Source organism: Meles meles, chromosome 8 (genome assembly GCF_922984935.1).
Source record: "Meles meles chromosome 8, mMelMel3.1 paternal haplotype, whole genome shotgun sequence".
NCBI classification, from domain to species: Eukaryota; Metazoa; Chordata; class Mammalia; order Carnivora; family Mustelidae; genus Meles; species Meles meles.
In genome coordinates, this window is record NC_060073.1 from 14,144,204 (window position 1) to 14,171,448 (window position 27,245).

The following is a 27,245-nucleotide window of genomic DNA, read 5'->3' on the forward strand; positions in this document are numbered from 1 at the left end:
TCCCTAATATTGTGTGCTCTACTAAACACCGATGAACAGAGAGCCCAGTGTGGGACTTGATGCCAGGACCCTGGGATCATGACCTGAGCTCAAAACAGAGGCTTAACTCACTGAGCCACCCAGGTGCTCCTAGGCTCCATTCTTATATCTCAGTCAATTGAATAAGGCTGATTCTGTCAAACATGTTCACTACACATACATAAAAATATAAACGTACTGCATGGAGCACTGGGTGTGATGCCAAAACAATGAACACTGTTATGCTGTAAACAAACAAACAAAAAAAAATAAACAGAAGTGAGGGAGTGACATTGGTGATATGTTCTAAACCAATGGGCAACTGCTGTTCATATTTTGTTATATTTTACTCAATTGATATGTATGCATATTCTTATAACTCATGAAACAAAATGGGAATCATTTGCCATTTATAAGTTTAAACATTGATATCCACTTGATCGTAAAATGTTTCTATGTTCACACAGACTATTTTTAATGAACATCACTTTTAAAGTAGTATTATACACAAAATTAAGTCATACTTGAACTTAGTTACAAAAATATTACATATCAGTTGTAGAAAACCAAATTGAAATACACTAAAGAGTGTTTCAGTTTTGGAATAAGAACAAAAGTTACTTGTAACCTTTTATTAAAAATGCATTTGGTGCACTTTATTTTTACATACTTTGTCTTGCAAGCCATCATTCTGTCATATCTTTGTATCCATTATTGTTATGATTGACTCATATTTCTATCAACATATCTAATTGTTTCTTTAGGATGGAGAATTGCTGAATTAAATGCTCTGAACAATTTTAAAGCTTTGGTTAACTTTTTCTAGGGGTAAAGTTTCTCCAGGAAGTAGCAGCCATTTGCACTTAGGGCTGGTTGTGTTTGAAAGTAACCATTGCACTGTACCTTTATTCATATTAGAACATATCATTTAAGATCGTTTGCTTCTTTGTGGTATCAACTGAGAGTCTTAGGAAAGGAATATGCTTTATTTATTTTTTAAATTAACTTATTTATTTGAGAGAGAATGTGAGCGGGAGGGAGTAGGGAACAGGGAGAGAGAGAATCTTAAACAGTCTCCATGCTGAGCACAGAGCCCAATACAGGACTTGATCTCATGACCCTGAGATCATGATATGAGCTGAAATGAAGAGTCAGACACTTAACTGACAGAGCCACCCAGTCACCCCTAGAGAAGCTCTTATTTTAAAATAGTTTGTGGGTAGACAAAAATTGAATGGTAATATGTAGAAGTATAGAGCAAATAATTGTCAATATCGTGGGAACAAAATAATAAAAACCCCGTATGTAAGCAATGAAAATTCTATATCCAGAATGGGTATCTCCCTCTTACATAGGTATCTGTTTTGATTAGGGGAAACTAATGAAACAAATCATTTGGGTAATTAAAGTGTAAAAAATTTGGTTGTTTTTGAAAATAATAAGACACAGATGGTTTTCAATTTAGGCTCAGTCTACATAACAATGCACCAAAAGTGTACTGAGAACAAACATCTGAAATTAGAACTTTAAGCTTTTTTTGAGATGATATTCAGCTTTCATTTAAAGGAAACTATGTAATATATCATATGGATGTAAATCATTTTCATATTCAGAAAACCTATTGCAAAGCACCTCACCTTGCTAATAAGAATAGCTCAGTGATGGTCAATATTGTTGATGTATGAACTGAAAGGAAGAACTTCTCTGCCTACAGATCAAGTGTAAGTGAGTTCTTGAGTGAGACTGAACATAGGTCCTGCTTAATTGTAAACAGCTGATTTCTGGTGATGTGTTTCCCAACAGTCACTCTATCCATACAATATTCCCATTTATTGTTTCCATTAGGATTATCATTTGGTTCCAAGCTATGTGTACATAAAAAAAAGTTACTGTTACTCCAAAGAACTGCATTTGAATATAACAAACATGGGTTGCTTCAATTGTTTTTGAGATTTTTTTTTCATTGGGAGATTGTCAAAATAGACCTTTTCTCCGCTGTACAAAGGTTTCTCATAAACAGTGCTCTCAAAGCCTGTTTCACATCTTTGTTCCTCAGGCTGTAGATAAATGGATTCAACATGGGATTCACAAAGATACAAACCACGGCCACTATTTTCCCTTGTTCTACAGACTGCTCATTTGTTGGTCTCAGATACATGCAGAATAGGGACCCATAGAACATGGTGACAGCGGTCAGGTGAGAGCCACAGGTGGAGAAGGCTTTGCACTGCCCTTCACTGGAACGGATCCTCATGATGGCGATGAAAATGAAAACATAAGAGATGAGGATGATGAGTAGCGAACCAGTGAGGTTAATCCCCGCAGACACAAACAGGGCAGTCTGCTTTATGTAAGTGTCAGAACATGTCAGCATGAGGAGGGGTGGGTCAGCACAGTAGAAATGGTTGATGATGTTGGGTCCACAAAAAGACAAGCGAGAGGTCAATATTACCTGCATTGTGCCCACCAGAGAACCCCAGAGGTAGGGAAAAGTGACAAGGCAGATGCAAAGTGGCCTGGACATTCTGCTCTTGTAATGTAGGGGATGGCAGATAGCCATGTACCTGTCATAAGCCATGGCACCGAGCATGTAATACTCAGTAAGGAGTAGAGTCACAAAAACAAAACACTGGGCCAGACACCCCGTGTAGGAAATGGTTTTCTTCTCAGAGAGGAAATTAACAAGCATCTGAGGAGAGACATTAGTAGAATAAAAAATATCCACGCATGCTAAGTGGGTGAGGAAAAAGTACATGGGTGTTTGCAGCCGGGGAGTGAGTCTGATTAATGCAATCAAGCCGAAGTTCCCTGTCAGGGTGATGAGGTAAATCAGGAAAAACACCACAAAAAGGACAGGCTGCACCTCTCGTTGGCTGGTCAGTCCCAGCAGGATGAACTCAGTTGCCTCAGTGCCATTGTGCGGGGGAAGTAAGGCCATCTTCATATTCTCTGATAAGGGAACAATTTTTTTTGGGTATAAAAACAGAAATATAAATTGTAGGCATTTCAAGAATAGACAAAGTAAATTGTCACTAACACAAACCGGTTTTGAAAGGATTTGTTTAAATAGGTTGTTACTTCCTCCAGAGATGGAAGGGTTTCAGTAGCTGCCGTCAGGAGGTTGGTGGTGCTGGTGAAGTGGACGATATATTTGAAGTCCATACCTGCTGTGCTAGCTGCTTTGCTGCTCTCACTTTCCCTCACCTTGAACATATAGAATTTGACTTAGCTCTTTGGTGTCAATAATTAGGCTATAGGATCAGAACCTTTGACACTCAAATGTGACTACTGCCATAGTCTGATAGTGACATAAACGCTTCCTCAGGGAATGGGAAGAAGGGGTGGTGCTCTGTAGACCGATTGTATTGTTGTCTGCAAGGGCCAACCTTTTGTAACTGGAGTAGCCTATACTCTTGAGAGCCTGTTGTACACTTACTGATGTTCGGTTTCTTCCTAATTTCTTCCTCAATCTCCTATAGCAATATAAGTCTCCTGACTCTTTGGTGATCTGTCCCTTTTATCTCCTTTGTTCCAAACAAGTCACTTAAAGTCTCAGATGTTTTTCACCTAATATCATCTTCAATCTCATGGTCTCTTTATCTCACAGTATCCAATTTATTTCATATTATATATCTCATATTCATATTTTATTTTATCTCCTGCCCTTGACTTCACTTCTGATATCTAAACTATCAGGAAGTCTTGTCTGCTTGTACCTTCAAAAGATTGCACATTGTATCATGAGTGCTGTGAACGTGTAAACCTGGTGATTCACAGACCCGTACCCCTGGGGATAAAAATACATTATATGTTTATAAAAAAATATTGGAAGGGGTGGCGAACCATAAGAGACTATGGACTCTGAAAAACAACCTGAGGGTTTTGAAGGGTCGGTAGTGGGAGGTTGGGGGAACAGGTGGTGGGCATTAGGGAGGGCACGTATTGCATGGAGCACTGGGTGTTTTGCAAAAACAATGAATATTGTTATGCTGAAAAAATAAATAAATTAAAAAAAAAAGATTGCACATTGACTCTTAGAACAGCTTGTCAGCAGTTCCTCTGCTACCAGTTAGATCTAAGATAAAAGTCTCCCTCCAGTCCTTTTTCTCATGCCACATTGTCCTTCTGGCATTTTTGAACATGTTGAACACAATCCTACCTCAGGACCTTTGCATATATTGATCTCTGATTTGAAAGTTCTACCAGGACTTTGACTTAACTTCATCACTTCATTTAGATGTCTCAAGTTAAGCTCCATACCAAATAGCTCTTAGTCGTGGCCCATGATCTATTTTTGTTCATTTACCACTTCTGAAAATATTATTTATTTACATAAATAGTTTTTATTTACATATATTTTTTGCTTATCCTCCATTAAACTGTTAATCACAGGAGGGCAAGAACTTTATGTGTGCCCTATCCCTAGAACCTGGGCCAGTGCCTGAATCAGTGGATACACAATAACCATTACTTAAACAAGTGGATGAATCAAAGAGGTAATGGTAACTTTGCCAACTCACATCAGCTGATTTTTTTCATGATGTGTAGATGTCTTACCTCTCTGATATTCCAGTGGAGACTGAGTTACTACAAAGATTATAGCTGCCAAGTAAACAATTATGTTTTACAAAGCACAATTATGGGTTTTCTTTTATAAAATGAGCTAATAATAATGGTACTACTGACCTAAAATCTTGGAAACTGGAAATGAAAATTTGGAGGGTGGACTGTTGGAAACAGATGGAAGTTGACTCGGGACTGAATAAAATGAGTTACCTTTAATTTTGTAAGGCCAGGAGGATATGAAAAGTCCATACCTTTTAAAGAATAACTCTACTGCTTATTAAAATAATACATTCACAAATATCACACTTAGATCAGTGGTTATCTATCAACTCTGGCTTCAAACTGGGTTCCAATATAGAAGTATTGAGAGCACCAATATTTGGGTCACAGGTGTACTCAGGTGGGGTACACATATTGGCATATTTTTGAACAAAATTTTTATATGAGTTTACTGCACAGTCAGCATTGAAGCACTGAAAGAGACAGTTTAAATAAAAGAGGTTTATCACACGGTTTTATGCTCTGAGAGTTTGCACCTTCCCTTTGCAGAGGATCTTGAGTTATTACCAGAGAATTTACTTACATATAAAACTTGCCATCATCAACGCACACAAAATATTTCCCCATTAGCATGAAGAAGGAAATACTCCATCCTCTGACTGTAACCTTGACAACATTCTGTTGAGTTTTGGAAGCTTTAAAAAAGAGAATCTTTCCAAGACCCTAACTTAGGTTTTCTTGCACTCACAAATAGAAGGAAAAAGAAGTAAACTTTCTTATTAATGATTACACCATTATATTATTTACTACACATAACCCAGGGTTTCCTTTCTGGGGTACACATGGAGAAACATTTCTTGCAGAAATAAATTTGTTATCATTATATTTCAAATTATGAGATGAAGTGAAGGAGTGGGCGAGAACAACTCATGTGTTCTTATTCTCACTGAACTGTTCAGTGTTTCAAAAATGCCAGCGCAGGTCATGTTGAATGGCATCAAAATTTTTTTTAGTCACACATCACACATCAGAGTCTGCCATGCCATGGGACCTCCACCAGCTAGATGCATTCCAAGTTGTTAGGAGACCTCCACACATCGTCATTCACTGTTTTTCTTATGCCAAGAGAAAGATTAGTGAGAAAATGAGAGGAATGAGGATAATCCAAAAGAAGATAATGATTAAATGTATAAAGTTCAAATGTATACAGTTCAAATAACAGAATTACTGAAAGGAATCACAATTATGCTTAGTGTAGGTAGGAATCAAAGGTCCATGAGCAATGCAGGGGAAAGAAAACAACAATGTTTAAAAAAAAGGGGGGGGAATACACTTTTCTTTACTGTTTCTTTTTTTTAATATACATATATATGTTTTTACATACACACACATATATACATATATATGTATGTATATATATATATAAAGATTTTATTTATTTATTTGACACACAGAGATCACAAGTAGGCAGACAGGCAGGCAGAGAGAGAGGGGGAAACAGGCTCCTTGCTGAGGAGGGAGCCCGACGCAGGGCTCGATCCCAGGACCTTGGGATCATGACCTGAGCCAAAGGCAGAGGCTTTAACCCACTGAGCCACCCAGGCGCCCCTGTATTCCCCTTTAATAAACAATGTAAACCTGTTTTGATTATCCTGGTTATAGCAATGCCATCATATTTAGTGCAGATTTGAATTGGAAAAGTCTATGAGAAGCTCCTTCAAATGAGGAAAGGGAGAAGTTCACATTGTTTTTTTCTTTCTCACCTTTAATCTACACTTATTTACCAAAATCCCTTTAAATATTTCTTTTTTAAAATTATGTTACGTTAGACACCATAAAGACATCATTAGTTTTTGATGTAGTGTTTCATAATTCACTGTGTATAACACCCAGAGCTGCATACAATCCCTGCCCTCCTTAATACCCATTACCCTGCTAACTCCCCAAACACCCTCTCCTCTAAAACCCTCAGTTTGTTTCTTGCAGTCCACAGTTCCTCATGGTTCATCTCCCCCTCTGATTCTCCCTCTTTCATGTTCCCTTCCTTCTCTTAATGTCCTCCATGCTATTCCTTATGTTCCACAAATAAGTGAAACCATATGATAATTGTCATTCTCTGCTTGGCTTATTTCACCTAGCATAATCTCCTCTAGTTCCATCCATGTTGATCCTTTCTGATGGCTAAGTAATATTCCATTGTAGATATGGACCACATCTTCTTTATTCATTCTTCGTTAAAGAGCATCTCAGCTCTTTAAACAGTTTGGCTATTGTGGACATCGCTGCTATGAACATTGGGGTGCATGTGGTTCTTCTTTTTACTATATCTGTATCTTTGGGGTAAATACCCAGTAGTGCAATTGATGGGTCATAGGTTAGTTCTATTTTTAGCTTTTTGAGGTAGTTTCACATTGTTTTCTAAAGTGGCTGTACCAACTTGCATTCCCACCAACAGTGTGAGAGGGTTCCCCTTTCTCCACAACGTCTGCAACATTTGTTGTTTCTTACCTTGTCAATTTTTGCCATTCTAACATGTGTAAAGTGGTATCTCAATGTGGTTTTGATTTGAATTTCCCTGATGGCTAATAATGTTGAACATTTTTCCATGTGTCTGTTAGCCATTCATATGTCTTCTTTCGAGAGGTATCTATTCATGTCTTCTGCACATTTTTTGACTGGAATATTTGTTTTTTGGGTACTGAATTTGATAATTTATTTATAGATCTTAGGTACCAGCTCTTTATCTGTAGTGCTGTTTGCAAACAATGTAACTGTAGAAAGAGAAATTAGGGAATCAGTTCCACTTACAATAGCACCAAAAACATAAGATACCTTGGAGTAAACCAAAGAGTTAAAGGATCTATACTCTAGAAACTACAGAATACTTGTGAAAGAAATTGAAGAAGACACAAGAAGATAAGTGTTTCTCTTAATAGAAAGTGTATGAAATCAATAAAGGTGTATGGAATGGGAGTATATTTTTCTGTGCCAAATTCTAAGACTTTTGGTTTGGAGGTGGAAGAATTAAAAGGGAGGTTAGATGTATGGACTTCTTGAAATCCAGGGACTGGCTAAAGCTAACATTTAAGTTTATTCTAAATCTTAGCTGAGTTTTGAAATGTATCTGTAACTAAGTTCGGGATGGTTGCAAGGGTTGATCTTCTAATGCATTACCAGTCATCTGCTTTCTTTGTTTGCCTGCCTATTGTTTTGTCTTAATGTGATAATTATAATCACTATGAATTCCATTTTATGTTCAACAGAGAAGATAGTAGGAAATCAAAAAACATTAATTAGAAATTCTTGACTTTCAGAATTGTCAGACTTACCTGTGATTTCCTAGGCTCCTGGAAGGTCCCCAAAGTAGAAGGTTTTATACCTGAATGATTAATTCTGGATGAATCATCCCTGAAACATTCATCAGGAAATCACCAATGGGATATCTTTAGGACTCCCTCTGGTGATGTTTACAAAAGATTAAAGTCATTTCTTAGTGGATGGATCCTAATTTATGGGTTCATCTTTAGATGCAAGCAGTGTCTTATCAAATGCAAAAACACGGAGTACCAATTTTGATATTGAGATTCATTCTAGGGTACAAAAAATATTGTGTTCTTTACAATTAAGAGGTCTTTTCCATGACTCTGCTCATCATATCTTCAGCTGGAATAGTTTTTCCCCTTGTGAATAGTACTGGGGTTTTTCTCTGTCTCTATTGTGGTACTTTCTTCCTTTGTTCCCATTTCTTTTACAGAACAGTCAGTGCTCTGAGGACAGAATTAATGTCATTTCATTTGACATCTCCTGAGGAGATATGTACAACATTTTGGGTGCATAGTTGATGAGCAGTGAGGAGTTACTAATGAGTACCTGAACAGTGATGCTAAACAGAGGGTTGTGATTTGGTGGTCTTCCATGTCAACAGCACCTTATCTCATTTTCATTAGTAACCTAAGATCATTTCTCCTTGTGAATTAGATTGCAAGTTGCAGGGAGAAATTTTTAGATTCTCAGATCTCATTGAAAGTTTAGTTTGAATGAAACTGTTTCAAGTAAGCTTGTTAGCGTGGACTGCTTGCTTATACAATATGTTTAGTTCATGATCCTGATACACAATAACTCATATAATATTTCCTCTTTGGGTCTTATCTACATTAGAATTTGAAGTAAGAGTAAAGTCCTAGTAGTTCTGGACTAGGTTCTTCATAATACCATTATGACTATGAATAGCAAAAAAAAAATAGTATTGTATCTTTCTTTGAGCTGATTTTCCTCCTCTGAGGTCTACCATTAATGCTTACATAGAAAAATGTAGATTATGACAGAGAGAAAATAAAAAGCCAAAGCCTGGCCATTTGACATGGGCATATTAATGAGTGGATTAAAAAAAAAAAGAAAAAGAAAAAGAAGATTTAAGGCTTTCAGGGATCACTCTGAGACTGGCTTTCCTTGTCTCCTTACTGTGGGCTTTGTCCCTGAATCAACATGTCAGGTGGCCAAAGCAAAGAAAACTTTGGGTTCAGCTTACTTAAACACTTGCTCCTTGGATTTGACTTAATGTTTCCACAGTTTCTTTGGTTTCCATGGGGCATGGGCAGCAATCAAATTTCAAAATTTTCTGCATCCTCTATTAGGGGAATATGAAAATATCTAAGATGTGAACCTGAAATGTGTTGCATCAGTGAAGCTGAGTACTACACTGCAGGATTCCTAGGCCATGTCTGAAAGAATCTAAAGTAGGGGAAGGCCTATAGTTTGCCCAAGAGCCAAGGTGCAGCTGGGTCAGCAGGGAAGACTTAGCAGGCTGTGTTAGGCTGAGAGGGATTAATGATTGCATGATGCAGTTTTCCTGATGTGGGACAGCAGAGGAACCATGCAGATTGGAGGTCAAAAAAGGCCAAAGAGAAGCAGAAGCAAAATGGATGCAGATCAAAGCCTCTCTTCCCCAGTGATAAGGGGCCTTGTAAATCATAAAAGAAAAAAAAAAAAGAAAGAAAAAAATAAGGTTAAAATATGAAGGACTGGGCTTTTACCTAAAGAGAAAGATCAAAGGGTTTATTTAAATTCTGATGGCTCTAAGTCCAAAGCTGTTCTTTAAAAGAAAGTCATACTTCACAAGTCTATGTGATACGTAATTATGTCTCAACATAAGTCCCAAGTAATATGACAATTAAAGATATCTGTCATTAAATTTTCTTCTGAAAATATGAGAGAAACATGCAGAATATTTATATATCATTTGCCATGAACATGCAAAGAGTAAATAAAAAATCTTGTCAGATGGGCAAAAATCCCTAGTTAGGGGAGGGCACGTTTTGCATGGAGCACTGGGTGTTGTGCAAAAAGAATGAATACTGTTACGCTGAAAAAATAAATAAAAAGGGAAAAAAAATTAAAAAAAAATCCCTAGTTAAACAAATAAACAAACAATAAACAAATAAACAAAACCCCTATATATACTTTTTGTCATTCTGAAAATGCTTTTCTGTCTAGTTGGTTTGTTAAGATTTGTAGAAGCTCTAGTATAATATGATAATTACCCCTTATATTTTATAACACTTAGTCCTAAATCCATGCTACCATCAAATCCTTCATGAAATATGTTAGTAAAAAGAAATTATGTTTTTTTTGTTTTTTGTTTTTAAAGATTTTGTTTATTTGAGAGAGAGAGAAAGAGAACACAAATGGGGAGGGAGGAGGGCAGACGAGAGGGAGAAGCAGACTCCCTGCTGAGCAAGGAGCCCAATGAGGGGTTCCATCCCAGGACCAACCTTCAACAGAAGTTAGTTGATCTTCCAATGGCATGCATCCCAGACTCCAAAACTTTCTCTGTATACCAGGCACCATGCTACCTTACGTGTTGTAAACAGAAGAACCTATTATGCCCCCAGTGAAGAAATATTAAGATGAAATATTAAAATATTAAGAAAAACTATTCAAGCATAATTTAAAATAAATTATGAATCCCATTCCTTCATGATTCTTGGGAGATTTGATTCCCTGTTGGCATTGGGGAATGGGCCAAAATTGTCTTTGGTGAGCTTAGTTAGGATCTGCAAGAGAATAAGATAGTAGCTGTACATAGTCTGAATGATTTGATACTAGAAATAATTAAACCATAGGGATTTGGTCCCTATATGACAATTCTGTTATAAACTCTTCAGGTTTTTCTATCCATACTGTTATTAGGAAATCACACTACTTTCAAAGGTAGGATTTGATATTGTAAAAATACATTTGGGGATGTAGAAATAATTCTTTAATGAATAAAACTAAAATTACAGACTGATGAATTAGTAAATATCTTGATTTAAATTTTAATGATCTTAAAGTAGAAGTACTTATACATGTTCAATAGACCAGAAAGAACATTCATTCCACATATAATGATGGATTGTCTCCATTTGGGAAAGCAATGTTCTAGGTGACAGTGAGTCTGTAACTAATGATTAGATGAACTCTATTCCTTGAGACTAATACTTTGATGTTGAGTGTTACTTTATACCAGACCTGGATTTTTCACCCAGTATAATACAGGCTACAACTTATTGAATGCTTGCTACATGTCAGATTATTTGAGTTTTTACCTGAATTAAATCCCTCATATGAAGGAGTTGCTATAAGAACCAAATTCTAAGCATGAGAAAAATTAGTCGCAGAGAGATGAGTAACTTGGGCAAACTCCATAGCTAGGAATTAGATATGGGGGTTTTCTGGCAAGGAGGTCTCACTGAAGACTCCCAGTATCTGTTCACGTTGAGGACACTCAAAACCTAGCCATGTATACTGTCTCTTAATTCATGAAGAAAATTAGGGAGTGGTGTTAAATACTCTTTCTAGTTCCTTCCAAGTTAATATGCTACTCTTCTGACTATAAACATCCTATTGTATTGTATAACGCTCTATACTCCCTCATAGAAAATCAGCCACTCTTAGGTTTATGATCTACATTATTTATTTAAATTGAATTTAAATAAAAATAAAGTTAATTAAAAATGCATTTCATGCAGATGCCATCACTAAACGCTTTTCCATTTCAAACTGAATGATGAGCACCTATCAGGAGACATCAGCCTTCTTAAAATAAAGACCAACCTTCTAAATTCTTTGGGTGCTTGCATAGGGACAGCAAACATATACTTGAGAGAGTCTCAGGTATCCCCTCTCAAGAGTGCAGAGGCTCAAGTATCCCCAGAGTCACTTCTGTTTTCCTACAAATGTCTCTCTCTGAGTTTAATCATATAGAATATTGTGTTTTGCTTCTCTAAAGAAAAGTTATTGTCATAAAGTATTCAGTTAAATTATCTGAAATGTTCAAGCTTGCATTCCATACATCATAAACCCACAGTAACAGAGACATTAATTATCTTGACATATGATTTATGTGTCAATAAGTAGATATTTATTAAAAAATACCATCCCCAGCAAGACAGGAAACAACATGTGTTGGAGAGGATGTGGAGAAAGGGGAACCCTCTTACACTTTTGGTGGGAATGCAAGTTGGTGCAGCCACTTTGGAGAACAGTGTGGAGATTCCTCAAGAAATTAAAAATAGAGCTTCCCTATGACCCTGCAATTGCACTACTGGGTATTTACCCCAAAGATAAAGATGTAGTGAAAAGAAGGGCCATCTGTACTCCAATGTTTATAGCAGCAATGGCCACAGTCACCAAACTGTGGAAAGAACAAAGATGCCCTTCAACGGACGAATGGATAAGGAAGATGTGGTCCATATACACTATGGGGTATTATGCCTCTGTCAGAATAGATGATACCCAACTTTTGTAGAAACATGGATGGAACTGGAAGAGATTATGCTGAGTGAAATAAGGCAAGCAGAGAGAGTCAATTATCATATGGTTTCACTTATTTGTGGAGCATAACAAATAACATGGAGGACATGGGGAGATGGAGAGGAGAAGGGAGTTGAGGGAAATTGGAAGGGGAGGTGAACCATGAGAGACTATGGACTCTGAAAAACAACCTGAGGGTCTAGAAGGGGCGGGGGGTGGGAGGTTGGGGGAACAAGGTGGTGGGTATTAGGGAGGGCACGTGTTGCATGGAGCACTGGGTGTGGTGCAAAAACAATTAATACTGTTATGCTGAAAATAAATAAATAAAAAAAGATACCATCCCAACATCAAAGAGTACTTTTCTATTATGATAATTACTCTAATATTAAGAACTTAGAAACATACAAAATAATTATGGTTACATTGATTTAGGTGATTTGTCCTGCATTTCATTATCCCGATCAATAAGTTCTAAGTCCACATGTGTGATGGGATAGTGCAATGGACAAGAATGTCAGAGGCATTTACAAAGTGCCTTACAAAGTAATCCCTTTGTCTGTCCTTGGCCTTGTAGCTATTAGTAAGAGGCAGTGTGTGTTATTGAAGGACAGTGTAGGTTTCCCATGATGGTCTTTGTGGTACTTTTATCCTGCAAAATGGGAAGAGATGCAAGTGAGTGTATCTTATGTCTTGTTCAGTTGTATAATTAGTATGAATATTATTCCAGTAAGTTCATTTACATGTCCTGTAAAACTTAAATAGAATTTGTTATAGAATTTTTCTTAATTTTTACAAGCATTAAAAGGCGGCAGAGTTACAATAAGGTTATTATAAAATGAGAATATCTTTGTTAATCTTTTCTTTACTCTCTCCTTCCCTACACCAGGGAACATTTTAATATGTTTTCCCTAATCACTCCTCCAATGAATACTCGGTGTCACCAATATATATGTATGTGTATATCTTATATACGTATGTATATGTATATATACATACATGTGTATATCTTATGTATGTATGTATATGTATATATACATACATATGTATATTTATACTTATGTATATATGTATACTTATGTACTGTACATGTATCTTTTCTTACAACAAATATATAATTGATTTTTATGTACCATGAACCAATTTTTGGCCCTGATATTTGGCATTAATACACAAAGCAAAGGAGATCCTAGGCTGAGTCTTAAAAGTTAAGTAGGATTTGGTGATATGAGGGCTGTCTGAGTAGAGGAGACACAAAGAGAAAAGACATGTATTGCAGAGTTAGGGAACAAACAGCTTGACTTGGTCTTGAGTTCAGAGGGGCAGGAGGACACGTTCTACAGGGATGTGTGTCGTTCCATTCAGTTGTGCAAAATAGATGAGGATTTATATACAACATCAAAAATATACTGATTAACAAAGGACTGCAATGTTCAAAGCACAATAGCATTTAAGGAAATTGTAAGTGAACTCATGTAATAAATCATGCAGAGAAGATAAAGTCTTTTCAACATGAGGAGACTTGCAGAAAAACATTTAAAATATGACTGCCCCCCTAAAAGGAGCGCTATGCTATTTTAGAGGTTTAAAGTATCAATTGCACACTTCCTCAGCTATTTCTTTGTGTCACAAGTGTTCTTACAAGTTTTAGAGAAGACTGATCAGATGACATGATGGGGGTAAGGGACACGTGACAAAAGACATACGTTTTTTATTTCCTTTCTTTCAGCCCTCATTTGAAGCCAAGGGCACACAATGTTAAAGAAAAACCACACAGTGGTGACTGAGTTTATTCTCCTGGGACTGACAGATCGAGCTGAGTTGCAGCCTGTCCTTTTTGCAGTCTTCCTAGTCATCTACCTTGTCACGGTGATTGGCAATGTGAGCATGATTTTGCTGATCAGAAGTGACTCAAAACTTCACACTCCAATGTATTTCTTCCTCAGTCACCTCTCCTTTGTGGATCTCTGTTATGCCACCAGTGTTGCTCCGCAGATGCTGGTTCATTTCTTATCTAAGAGAAAATCCATTTCCTTTCTGGGTTGCATGATACAGTTCCACTTTTTCATTGCCCTGGTGATCACTGATTATTATATGCTCACAGTGATGGCCTACGACCGCTACATGGCCATCTGCAAACCCTTGTTGTATAGCAGCAAGATGTCCCGATGCCTCTGCTCCTCTCTCGTGGCTACCCCTTATGTTTATGGATTTGCAAATGGTCTGGCACAGACCGTCCTGATGCTTCGCCTCTCCTTCTGTGGACCCAATGAAATCAACCACTTTTACTGTGCAGACCCACCTCTCATAGTCCTTGCATGTTCAGATACTTATGTCAAAGAAACTGCCATGTTCGTGGTGGCTGGTTTTAATCTCACCTGTTCTCTGGCCATCATTCTCATCTCCTACATTTTCATTTTCTCGGCCATTTTGCGTATCCGCTCTGCTGAGGGAAGGCGGAAAGCCTTCTCTACCTGCGGGTCCCATTTGACGGCTGTCACCATCTTTTATGGGACGCTGTTCTGCATGCATCTGAGACCCCCTTCTGAGACATCTGTAGAACAGGGGAAAATTGTTGCAGTGTTTTATATCTTTGTGAGTCCTATGTTAAACCCTTTGATCTATAGCCTGCGGAACAAAGATGTTAAAAGTGCAATCAGGAAAGTTGTCAAAAAGAAGTTATTTCTTAAATAGACACTTTGGTCACAAGTGTATATATATATAGGATATTTTATTATTTGAGCAATTAATGAACATTTATAATTAGCAGATCACTTTCTGTTGTTACGTGTTTTTTGTATTACTTATTCACACATGGAAGTTGAGAAAAAAAGTGTCAAATTATTTGCTAATATTTATAGTTTCAGCTCAATAAATTAAAAATAACTCAGAAATTGAAAGAAAAAACCAGATGACATTCTTATTGTTCCATGAATTCAAGAAAGACGATTCCATTTATACACTCAAATTGGTACTAAATTATAAAATAATTACAAATGATGTTATGTCAATGACTGTCTCTCTGCTTTTATAGTTTTTAATATTGTCCAAACTAATTTCTGGAAACATTTCTACCATCGTCTGTAAGGATTTTTTCCCTTTTTCTTTTTATAGAAATCATATAACAATGATTACCTTTCTGAATCTCAGATTATTACTCTAGGCAATATGTAGAATTATGCTACTGGTTCAATGGTATCCTCATTCATAAGGATTTAGGTGGAATGGCAACTTCCCTTAAGTAGGTTGACTTTATATCAATCATTCCCATAATAAAACTAATTTAGCAGTTTCGGTTGTTAATTTTTTAATATGGACCGTTTCCAACACATATGAAAAAATAGAAAATAGTATAAAGACCACACGTACGAGCATGAGTGATCATCATTAAGTCTTCATCTTTGCCACTTTGCTTCTGAATTTTCACATACTCAGATCTTCTCAAACAGCCCTCCCTGCCTGATTCTGTTCCTCTCTCCATTGCCTGCATTCAACTGTCATTGAATTTAATGTTTTTATCCCCATGGAGAGTTCTAACATTTGCTGGTGTTTATGTATTCACAGAATTAAATAATGTTATTTAGCAAGATTTAAAGTTTGGTAAAAATGAATTATGCTCTCCTGCAAATTATTCTATTTTCGGTAAAATGTGGTTAGATTCTTCCCTGCTGGTTCACACAGTGTCAGTTTTCACTGAAATAGTATATATGAGTGTATACACATACCACACACTATCTATCCATTCTATTATTTTTTTTTAAATTTTATTTATTTATTTGACAGAAGGAGATCACAAGTAGGCAGAGAAGCAGGCAGAGAGAGAAGAGGAAGCAGGGTCCCCAATGAGCAGAGAGCTCGATGTGGGGCTCGATCTCGGGACCCTGAGACCATGACCTGAGCTAAGGGCGAAGGTTTTAACCCATTGAGCCACCCAGGTGCCCCTCTACCATTCTATTATTGATAAATGAATCTATTTTTCCTGTTCTGGATAATATGAAAATCTAGCAATGCATTTTCCTCTGGAATTCTGAGTGTGTACCAGTTCAAGAGATTCTCTCAGGTACACTTCCTGGAGGGTAATTTCTGTGTTATAAGAAAAGAACATCTTTAAATTTAGAGAAAAGGACCAAATTACTCTATCAATCTGCTCTTCTGCAAACAGTGTGCAAGATTGATCTTTGCTCCATATTCTTATCAATACTATATATTATCAGATGGGACTGGAAGAGATTATGCTGAGTGAAATAAGTCAAGCAGAAAGAGTCAAGTATCATATGGTTTCACTTATTTGTGGAACATAACAAATAACATGGAGGACATGGGGAGATGGAGAGGAGAAGGGAGTTGTGGGAAATTGGAAGGGGAGATGAACCATGAGAGACTATGGACTCTGAAAAACAACCTGAGCGTTTTGAAGGGGCGGGGGTGGGAGGTTGGGGAACCAGGTCGTGGGTAATACGGAGGGCACGTATTGCATGGAGCACTGGGTGTGGTACAAAAACAATGAATACTGTTACGCTGAAAATAAATAAATAAATTTAAAAAATAAAGAAATATTAAAAGTTTAAAAAAAAAGAAAAGAAAGAAAGGTTTCATGTTTGTGTGCTACCATATGATTGTATAACCAATCTGATTGTCTTATATAAAGCCAGAATCTATAGATCTATATAATATCTCCAAACTTAATTTCATTTTGTGTTAAATTGTTTCCTTATTTTCTCCAGGTATTACAGCTTGAAATATATCATTTAATTTCTTAATCGATTCCTGAGAGTACAACATACTTTAATAAATGGGTCAAGAATTAAAAAAAAATAAAAAATTCAAATAAGAAAAATTTTGAGATGAACATTTTTGGTTTGCCTTCCCCAGAGATCTTAGGGCAAACAGGAAATTTGAAAGGATGGAAAACAAGATCGAGACATTTGACTAGCTTTCTGATCCCAGAGTGTCCTAATTAATCTGCAGAGGCCTGATTCCCATGTAACATTCATTGATGTTATTCTCAAGATCTTCTGAGACTTGCTTGATGACCTGTCTGTACCTCCCACATCTGTATAAATGCAGCTGTTTAAATGCAGCTACATTTCATAGCTTAGAAAGGCCTCAGTGAACATCCTTAATCAGAGATGAGAAAATAGGTGCATTTCAGGACCAGAAGAACGTGTTTGTGTTTTTATGTTCTTTATTTTTAGTCAAGAGGAGATTGCAAAATGTCTCAAACTGAGGCACGGTAATTTGCACCTTGTTTGTGTGAAATATGCCCAAGCCATGTTTTCTGTTCTCAGTTCCTGAGTTTGAACCTCAACTAATTTTCCTAAAAACAGGCTTTTGAAATGTCCATTGATGTCCCTGGAGCGTGTGGGTGCAAAAGAACTAAGAAAGGCAAACAATAGTTCTACTACCATAATAAGATGCAAGGACATTTTCAAGCATGGGATTGAGCTTACCCTAACAGAAGAGTCCTTATAGTGAGAGCCAGGAGATCTACAAACCCCTTATAGTTTTTTTTTTGGTAGGATTGTGAGTGTATTCATTCAACTTGGTTTAGCATTCTTGGTTTCATTAGTTTTTTCACAGAATTCATATAAAAAATAAAGAAGCTGAAAGACCATGCTTACAATGAATACTTGCTAAAAGTCTTGTTAATTTTTCTTCCTTTATTTTGGAAATGAAGTCTTTAGTCATTTCGTTATAATTGAATGGACTATAAAATTCATCTAGACAGCTAGTGTTTTGAGCTGTTTTACCCTCTAGTACATTCTTACTGGAGCATAAGCATTGCATTGTGTTTCTTTCTCCTTCTCATTCTCTTTTTTCCATCTTCATTTTGTAGGTGTTGGGTGTTTTCCATCTCCTTCTATATCCTCAGATGACCAATAAGCATATGAAGATGCTGAACATCACTAACCATAAGGGAAATGCAAATCAAAGTTACAATGAGATGTCCCCTTATACCTGTCAGAATGGCTGGAATCCAAAAGCTAGAAATAAGTGTTGGCAAGGATGTGGAGAAAAAGGAACACTTATTCATTGTTGGTGGGTTAATAATTGGTGCCACCACTGTAGAAAACAGTATGAAGTTTCCTCAAAAAATTAAAGATAGAAGTACTGTATAATCTAGTAATTTCACTACTTGGTGTTTACCCAAAGAAAACAAAAGCACTAATTCAAAAACATATATGGATACCTATGTTCATTGTAGCATTGTTTAAAGTAGCCAAAATATGGAAGCAACTCAAATGTTCACAGATGAATGGTAAAGAAGAAGCATACATGTATATTATAGAATATTACTCGGCCACTGAAAAGGATGAGATCTTGTCATTTTTGACAACATGGATGGACCTAGAGGATAATATACTAGTGAAATAAGTCAGACAAAAAAAGGCAAATACCATATGATTTCATTATATGGATCTAAAAAAACAAAAGAAATGAATAAGTACACAAAAACAGAGATAGTCCCTTAAAAACAATGAACAAACTAATGGTTGCCAGTGGGGAAGGTGGTGAGAGAGGGACCAAATGGGGGAAAACAAATTGGAGATGGAGGCTTCCAGTTATGGAATGAATGAATCATGAGGAAAAGAGTTACATCATAGGGAACATAGTCAATTATACTATAGTAGTGTTTTATGGTGACAGGAAATGGCTCCACTTAGGGTGAGTATAGCATAATGTAGAAAAACTGTCAAATCAGTATGTTGTATACCCGACACTAATGTAACATTGTATCACATTATATGTTCATTACATTATATGTGTCAATCATATAGGTGTATGTATATATACATATATATACATAATATATACACACATATACATACTCATATATATTATAAATATATAATATAAAATAGTAGAGTAGTATTAATGAATATGTTATTTTACTTGCACTAAGTATGAGTAACAATTTAAGAAGGAAGAACAAAATATGAAAGTACAGTGATGGGTATTAAGTTTAAGGCATGTATTGCAGAGAGCAAAGGGTGTTATATGCAAACAATGAATCATGGGACACTACACCAAAAAAATGATGTTCACTTACTTGTGGAGCATAAGGAATGACATGGAGGACATTAGGAGAAGAAAGGAAAAGTGAATTGGTGTAAATCAGAGGGGGCGATGAACCATGAGAGACTGTGGACCCTGAGAAGCAAACTGAGGGTTTTAGAGGGGAGGCAGTGGTAGGATGGGTGAGCCTGGTGGTGACTATTATGGAGGGCATGTATTGCATGGAGCAGTGGGTGTGGTGCATAAATGATGAATCTCGGAATACTGAAAAAAACTAAAGTTAAATTAAGATGTGAAAAAGAAATGAATGATATACTGTATGGTGACTAACATAACAATATAAAAATCATTAAAAAAGAGAAAATACCAATGTGAAAGACAAATTTAATTTTGCACTAGCTAGAGATAATTGAAATGCTGTCTTTAGTGGTTTCTGAAAACTAGCAACTAGACACACCTAACCATATGGATATGAAAGCATCCTTTAATTCATTGTATGACTTTAATAACAATTAACCTTCCCTCTCAGCCTCAGTTTACCCCTATGGAAGTTGAAGCATTTGACTTAATTAATCTTTTTAAAATTATTTATTTATTTGAGAGAGAGAAAGAGAGAGAGGGCAGAGGGAGAGAATCTTTAAGCAGACTCCCTGCTGAAGTGATCTCATGACCTGAGCTGAAACCAAGAGTCAGACACTCAATGACTAAACCACCCAGGTGTGCCTTGGCTTAGTTAATCTTTAAAATAACTTCCATGTGGAATATTTTGTGATTGGTGGGATTCTATGGATTTTAACACATAGAGTCTTTCATGTAGTATTCATTCAATATGTTCTATGAAATAAATGGATTTTTAAAATAGCAAAAATTAAAAGCAGAAATTATTTTAAGTCATGAAAATGATATTAGACTCTGGACAAGAGTGAGAATAAGAGCAGGTAGTCAAGGGTCACCAGAAGTTTCTGGAATGCATAAACAGATGAAAGGGGTGCCACTATGGTAACAAGGATGATGCCTAGTTTCTAGATGACTTTGGGGAAAAAGTTCTGAAGGACACCACATGCTTATCCAATTAGGGTGAGTGGAGATTGGTGAGATTATGCAAAGGATCCTTGCTGCGTGCCGTCTGTCCAACAATATGAGTCATCCAATTCTCTATGTGATTAATGAACATGTATCATCTCCATCAGGTATGTAGATGGACCATGGCTCTGGGAAGGGAAGGAAGGACCAGGAGTTATGCTGGGTGATTTCAATTCAGCGGAAAGGAACACATAAGCATGACTCAGCCACATTGTCAAATCCAAGTCTGCCTGCAGTACTTCTAGTAGTGACAATATCTGACTCATATGTGTAGTCCTCAGTTGATTCGGGATCCAGAAGCAGAGTACTTCAATGGTCCTTTTGAGCTCCAGGCCAGAATCTTCAAAACCCAGATATATCCCAAAATTTTAACAAAACGATTGATCATTCTTACCACAACTGTTCTTGTTGCTCTTACCCCCACTGCAACATTATTGAATAACGACTGTGTGTTGTTCTGGCCTGTGTTTCTCAAGGGACATGGCATAAAACAACATTCACTCAGACTATTTACATGAAGAGAGTTTAGTGAAAGGATATACAGATTACAGGCAAAATTATAGAAATAAATAAAAGAAGCTGAAGCATCTGGAGGCTAGCAGCAAGAAGTAGCGGCCACTCCTTTTTCTGAAGTGACCAGGCAGTGACTATAATCCCCAGATCAAGGAGAGCTAGAAGAAGCAAGCATGTCCATGACCACCTTCTTCCCCAACACCCAGCTCAGCAGGAGTTTTGCTTGGAAAGATGCAGCCACTCTAGCACCTTCACTGTGAATCTGGAAGAAAATGAGAAATAAGTGGAGCTACTTTTCTCTTTCTCCCACTTCTGATATCCTGTTGGTTTCTCCCATTGGCCAAACTCTGCTGAAACTGGACACCAAAGGAACTCTGTTGATGTGATCCATAAGGGTTAAGCTCCAGGGAGATGAAGGAAGGTAGAGAAGAACAGACAAAAGTCTCGGTGGGGTGAGATGACAAAGGGAGAATCACCAGCACATCTATATTGCCTGTATATCTGTAAGGTTTCCACAGTACATGCATAGCTATATGCATTATAATTCTTATTAAAAAAAATAAGGCATGTGGCACCTGGGTGGCTCAGTTTGTTAAGCATCTGACTCTTGATTACAGTTCAGGTTGTGATCTCAAGGTCCTGTAACGGAGCCCCACCTTGGGCTCACTGCTGAGCGTGGAGCCTGTTTGAGATTCTCTCTCTTCCTCTCCTTCTGCCCGTCCCCCTATGCTCTCTGTCTCTGTCTCTCTTTATTAAAAAAATAAAAAATAAAGATAAAGCACAAGGCTCAGAATTAGTAGATAACTAGCCCAGGTTCACCAGAAGTTAATTGCTCTTCCAATGGCATGCGTGACAGACTCCAAAATTTTCTCTGTTTACCAGCCACCATTCTACCTTACATGTTGTAAATAGAAGAACCTCTTATGCTCCCAGTGAAAAAAATATTAAGATAGTCAAGCATAATTTAAAATAAATGATGAATCCCAATCCTTCATGATTCCTGGGAGATTTGACTTCCTGTTGACATTGGGGAATGGGCCAAAATCATGTCCTCAATGAGGTTAGTTAGGATTTGCCAGAGGATAAGAGAGTGGCTTTACGTAGTCTGAATGATTTGTTGCTAGAAATAATTAAACCATAGGGATTTGGTCCCTGTATGACATTTCTGTTATAAACTATTCAGGTTCTTCTCTCCATTCTATCATTGGGAAATCATGCTTCTTTCACAGGTAGGATTTGATATTGTGAAAATATATTTTGAAATGTAGAAATAAATACTTTAGTGAAAAAAATAAAATTATGGACTGAAGAATTAGCAAATATCTTGATTTAAATTCTAATGATCTTCTAAAAATAGAAGTATTTATAAATGTTCGATAGAGCAAAAGTTCAAATGGGAACAGAACTAGACTAGAAAGGACATTCATTCCACATATAATGACTGATTGTCTCCATTTGGGAAAGCATTGTTCTAGGTGCCACTGAAGCTGTAACTAATGAAGATAAACTCTTGTCCTTGAGACTCACACGTAGTTGTTGAGTGTCATTTTATTTTATTTTATTATTATTATTATTTTAAAGATTTTGTTTATTTATTTGAGAAAGAGCAAGCAGGAGCAGTGGGATAGTAGGACAGAGGGAGAAGGAGAAGCAGATTCCCCACTGAGCAGGAATCCCAAATTGGGGCTCGATCCCAGAATCCTGCGATCATGACCTGAGCCAAATGTAGACACTTAAACGATTAAGACACCCAGGCACACTGCTGTTGAGTGTTATTTTAGAATAGACCAGGATTTTCCACCCAATATAATAATAGCTATGACTTATTAAGTGCTTTCTATATGTCAGGTACATTTTAAAGTTTTTACCTGAATTAAATCCTTCATATGAGGGAGTTGGTATGAGAACCAAATTTTTTGGGTGAGGAAAATTAGACACAGAGAGATTAAGAAACTTGGTCAAGCCCCATAGCTAGGAATTGGAGGATGTGGGCTTTCTGGCCAGGAGGTTTCTCTGCAGACTCCCAGTACTTTTTCACATTGATGATTCTTTTTTTTTTTTTTTAAGATTTTATTTATTTATTTGACAGAGATCACAAGCAGGCAGAGAGAGAGAGGAGGAAGCAGACTCCCCACTGAGCAGAGAGCCCGATGCGGGGCTTGATCCCAGGACCCTGACATCATGACCTGAGCGGAAGACAGAGGCTTTAACCCACTGAGCCACCCAGGCGCCCCTCACATTGATGATTCTTAAGACCTAACCATGTACACTGTCTCTTACTTCATGAAGAAAATTAGTGAGCGATGTTGAATATTGTTCTGGTTCCTTCCAAGTTAACAATGCTACTCTACATAATTATGAACATCCTATTGTATAGTGCCCTATGTCCCTTCATAGAGAATCAGCCACTCTTAGATTTATGATCTAGATTAGTTATTTGAAGTTAATTAAAAATGCATTTCATGCAGATGCCTTCACGAAACCTTTTTCTACCTCAAACTGAATGATGACCGCCTATCAGGAGACATCAGCCTTCTTAAAATAAAGACCAATCTTCTAGATTCTTTGGGTGTTTGCATAGGGCCAGCAAACATATACTTGAAAAAGTCTCAGAGTTAGGGAAAAAACCAAGAGTGCAGAGCCTCAGTTGTCTCCAGAGTCACTTCTGTCTTCCTACAAATGCCTCTCTCTGAGTTTTCTTTGATCAAATCATGTAGGATGTTGTGTTATGTTTCTTTAAGGGAAAGTATTGTCATAAAGTACTCAGTTAAATTATCTGAAATGTTCAAGTTGTGTTGCATCATTAACCCTCAGTAACAAATAGAGACATTAATTATCTTGACACATGATTTATGTGTCAATCAGTAGAAATTTATTAAAAATACTACCCCAGAACCAAAGAGTATTTGAAATATACTAAGTAAGTATGATAAGTATGATGTATATGAAATATACTAAATAAGTATGTATTTTATTATCCTAGTCAGTAAGTCCAAAACCCACAAGTGTACAATAATGCACATGGGACAATGCGTGGACAACACAATGGACAAGAATGTCGGAGGCATCTATGAAGTGCCTTACAAAATGATCCTTGTCTCCTTGGCCTGACAGCTATCAGTAGGAGGCAGTGTGTCTTATTGAAGGAAGGTGTAGGTTTCCCATGATGGTCTCTATGGTACATTTATCCTGCAGAAATGTGGGGAGATGTATTTGAGGGCATTTTATGTCAACTCAGTGGTATGATCAATGATTATTATTTCAATAAGATCACATCTATCGAAAAACTTAAATAGACTTTATGTTATATAATTTTTCTTAATTTTTACAAGAGGGAAAAGGAAGTAGAGTTACAATAAAATTATTATAAAGTATGGATATGTTTGTCAGTCTTTATTTTTTTTTATTTTTTTTATGTTCTGAAAATTTGTATTTGTTTTTTTCCAGAATTATTATTATTTTTATTTGTTTATTCTCAGTGTAACAGTGTTCATTGTTTTTGCACCACACCCAGTGCTCCATGCAGTACGTGCCCTCTCTATTACCCACCACCCGGTTCCTCAACCTCCCACCCACCCCGTCCCTTCAAAACCCACTGGTTGTTTTTCAGAGTCCATAGTCTCTCATGGTTCATCTCCCCTCCCAGTTTCCCTCAACTCCCTCTCCTCTCCATCTCCCCATGTCCACCATGTTCTTTGTTATGCTCCACAAATAAGTGAGACCATATGATACTTGACTTTCTCTGCTTGACTTATTTCTCTCAGCATAATCTCCGGGACTGGAAGAGATTATGCTGAGCGAAATATGTCAAGCAGAGATTATTCTTATTTTTTTAAAGATTTATTTATTTATTTATTTGACAGACAGAGATCACAAGTAGGCAGAGAGGCAAGCAGAGAGAGAGGGGGGAAGCAGGCTCCCCGCCAAGCAGAGAGCCCGATGCGGGGCTCGATTCCAGAACTCTGGGGTCATGACCTGAGTGGAAGGCAGAGGCTTTAACCCACTGAGCCACCCAGGCACCCCCAATCTTTTCTTTATTATTGTCTCCTCCTCCTCATCAGGGAGACTTTTAATACATTGTTTTCCCTTATCTCTCTTAATGAATACTTGATATCACAGATATATATGTTTGTGAATATCTTACACATATATATGTGTAAATTCTCTGTATGTATATTATATATATTATATGTTATATATTATATAGGTAGTGTGTGTACTCTACATGTATCTTTTTTATACCAAAAATATGATTGAGTTTTATGTCTCATGAACCAATTTTTGGCCCTGATATTTGGCATTAATACACAAAGCAAAGGAGATCCTAGGCTAAGCCTTAAAAGTTAAGTAGGATTTGGTGATATGAGGGCCTTCTGAGTAGAGGAGACACAAAGAGAAAGGATATGTAATGCAGAGTTAGGGAACAAACAGCTTGACTTGGTCTTGAGTTCAGAGGGGCAGGAGGATACGTTCTGCAGGAATGTGTGTCGTTCCATTCAGTTGTGCAAAATAGATGAGGATTTATATACAACATCAAAAATATACTGATTAACAAAGGACTGCAATGTTCAAAGCACAATAGCATTTAAGGAAATTGTAAGTGAACACATGTAATAAATCATGCAGAGAAGATAAAGTCTTTTCAACATGAGGAGACTTGCAGAAAAACATTTAAAATATGACTGCCCCCCTAAAAGGAGCGCTATGCTATTTTAGAGGTTTAAAGTATCAATTGCACACTTCCTCAGCTATTTCTTTGTGTCACAAGTGTTCTTACAAGTTTTAGAGAAGACTGATCAGATGACATGATGGGGGTAAGGGACACGTGACAAAAGACATACGTTTTTTATTTCCTTTCTTTTAGCCCTCATTTGAAGCCAAGGGCACACAATGTTAAAGAAAAACCACACAGTGGTGACTGAGTTTATTCTCCTGGGACTGACAGATCGAGCTGAGTTGCAGCCTGTCCTTTTTGCAGTCTTCCTAGTCATCTACCTGGTCACGGTGATCGGCAATGTGAGCATGATTTTGCTGATCAGAAGTGACTCAAAACTTCACACTCCAATGTATTTCTTCCTCAGTCACCTCTCCTTTGTGGATCTCTGTTATACCACCAACGTCAGTCCGCAGATGCTGGTTCATTTCTTATCTAAGAGAAAATCCATTTCCTTTCTGGGTTGCATGATACAGTTCCACTTTTTCATTGCCCTGGTGATCACTGATTATTATATGCTCACAGTGATGGCCTACGACCGCTACATGGCCATCTGCAAACCCTTGTTGTATGGCAGCAAGATGTCCCAATGCGTCTGCTCCTGTCTCGTGGCTACCCCTTATGTTTATGGATTTGCAAATGGTCTGGCACAGACCGTCCTGATGCTTCGCCTCTCCTTCTGTGGACCCAATGAAATCAACCACTTTTACTGTGCAGACCCACCTCTCTTAGTCCTTGCATGTTCAGATACTTACGTCAAAGAAACTGCCATGTTTGTGGTGGCCGGCTCCAACCTTACTTGTTCACTCACCATCATTCTCATCTCCTACATTTTCATTTTCTCGGCCATTCTGCGTATCCGCTCTGCTGAGGGAAGGCGGAAAGCCTTCTCCACCTGCGGGTCCCATTTGACAGCTGTCACCATCTTTTATGGGACGCTGTTCTGCATGTACCTGAGACCCCCTTCTGAGACATCTGTAGAACAGGGGAAAATTGTTGCAGTGTTTTATATCTTTGTGAGTCCTATGTTAAACCCTTTGATCTATAGCCTGCGGAACAAAGATGTTAAAAGTGCAATCAGGAAAGTTTTCCAAAAGAAGTTGTCATATTAAGTAGACACTTTGGTCACAGGTACATAGTTTATCTTATTAACTGACCAACTAATGTGCATTTAAAATTAACAAGTCACTTTCTGTCATTATATTTTTTTTCTTTCATAATTTGCCTATGAGACTTAGAAGAAGATACCAAATATTTGCTAACATTTAAAGTGCCACCTCAGTGAATAATAAGAAGAAGAAGAAGAAAAAGAAGAAAAAACATTACATAGAAATGGAAAGACAAGACTGAGGTCTTTGTAATTGCTCTCTATATCAACAAACTACAAAAGATCCTATCAATATACTTGTACTGGTACAAAGTTATAAAAGACAGAATTTCCAAATGAATGCTATGTCAACAATCATCTGTTCAATTTTCATAGTGATTAATAATTTGAAACTAATATAGAGAAACTTCTGAACTGTAAGTATTTTTTTCTTGT

The 27,245-nt window shown here is 37.1% G+C and overlaps 3 protein-coding genes across 3 annotated transcripts; 2 read left to right on the forward strand and 1 right to left on the reverse strand.

Annotated features, from left to right (window-relative positions):
* Positions 1 to 1,978: 1,978 nt before the first annotated feature.
* Positions 1,979 to 2,962, reverse strand: LOC123949089 (olfactory receptor 1030-like). The gene has a single exon (XM_046016400.1). It carries the CDS (start codon positions 2,960 to 2,962, stop codon positions 1,979 to 1,981), a length of 984 nt encoding a protein of 327 aa, XP_045872356.1.
* Positions 2,963 to 14,130: 11,168 nt separating this feature from the next.
* On the forward strand, positions 14,131 to 15,069 carry LOC123949375 (olfactory receptor 1030-like). Its single transcript, XM_046016792.1, has one exon. The coding sequence runs from the start codon at positions 14,131 to 14,133 to the stop codon at positions 15,067 to 15,069; it is 939 nt and encodes a 312-aa protein (XP_045872748.1).
* A 10,809-nt stretch (positions 15,070 to 25,878) lies between these two features.
* LOC123949363 (olfactory receptor 1030-like) lies at positions 25,879 to 26,814 on the forward strand. The gene has a single exon (XM_046016781.1). It carries the CDS (start codon positions 25,879 to 25,881, stop codon positions 26,812 to 26,814), a length of 936 nt encoding a protein of 311 aa, XP_045872737.1.
* The last annotated feature ends 431 nt before the right edge of the window (positions 26,815 to 27,245 follow it).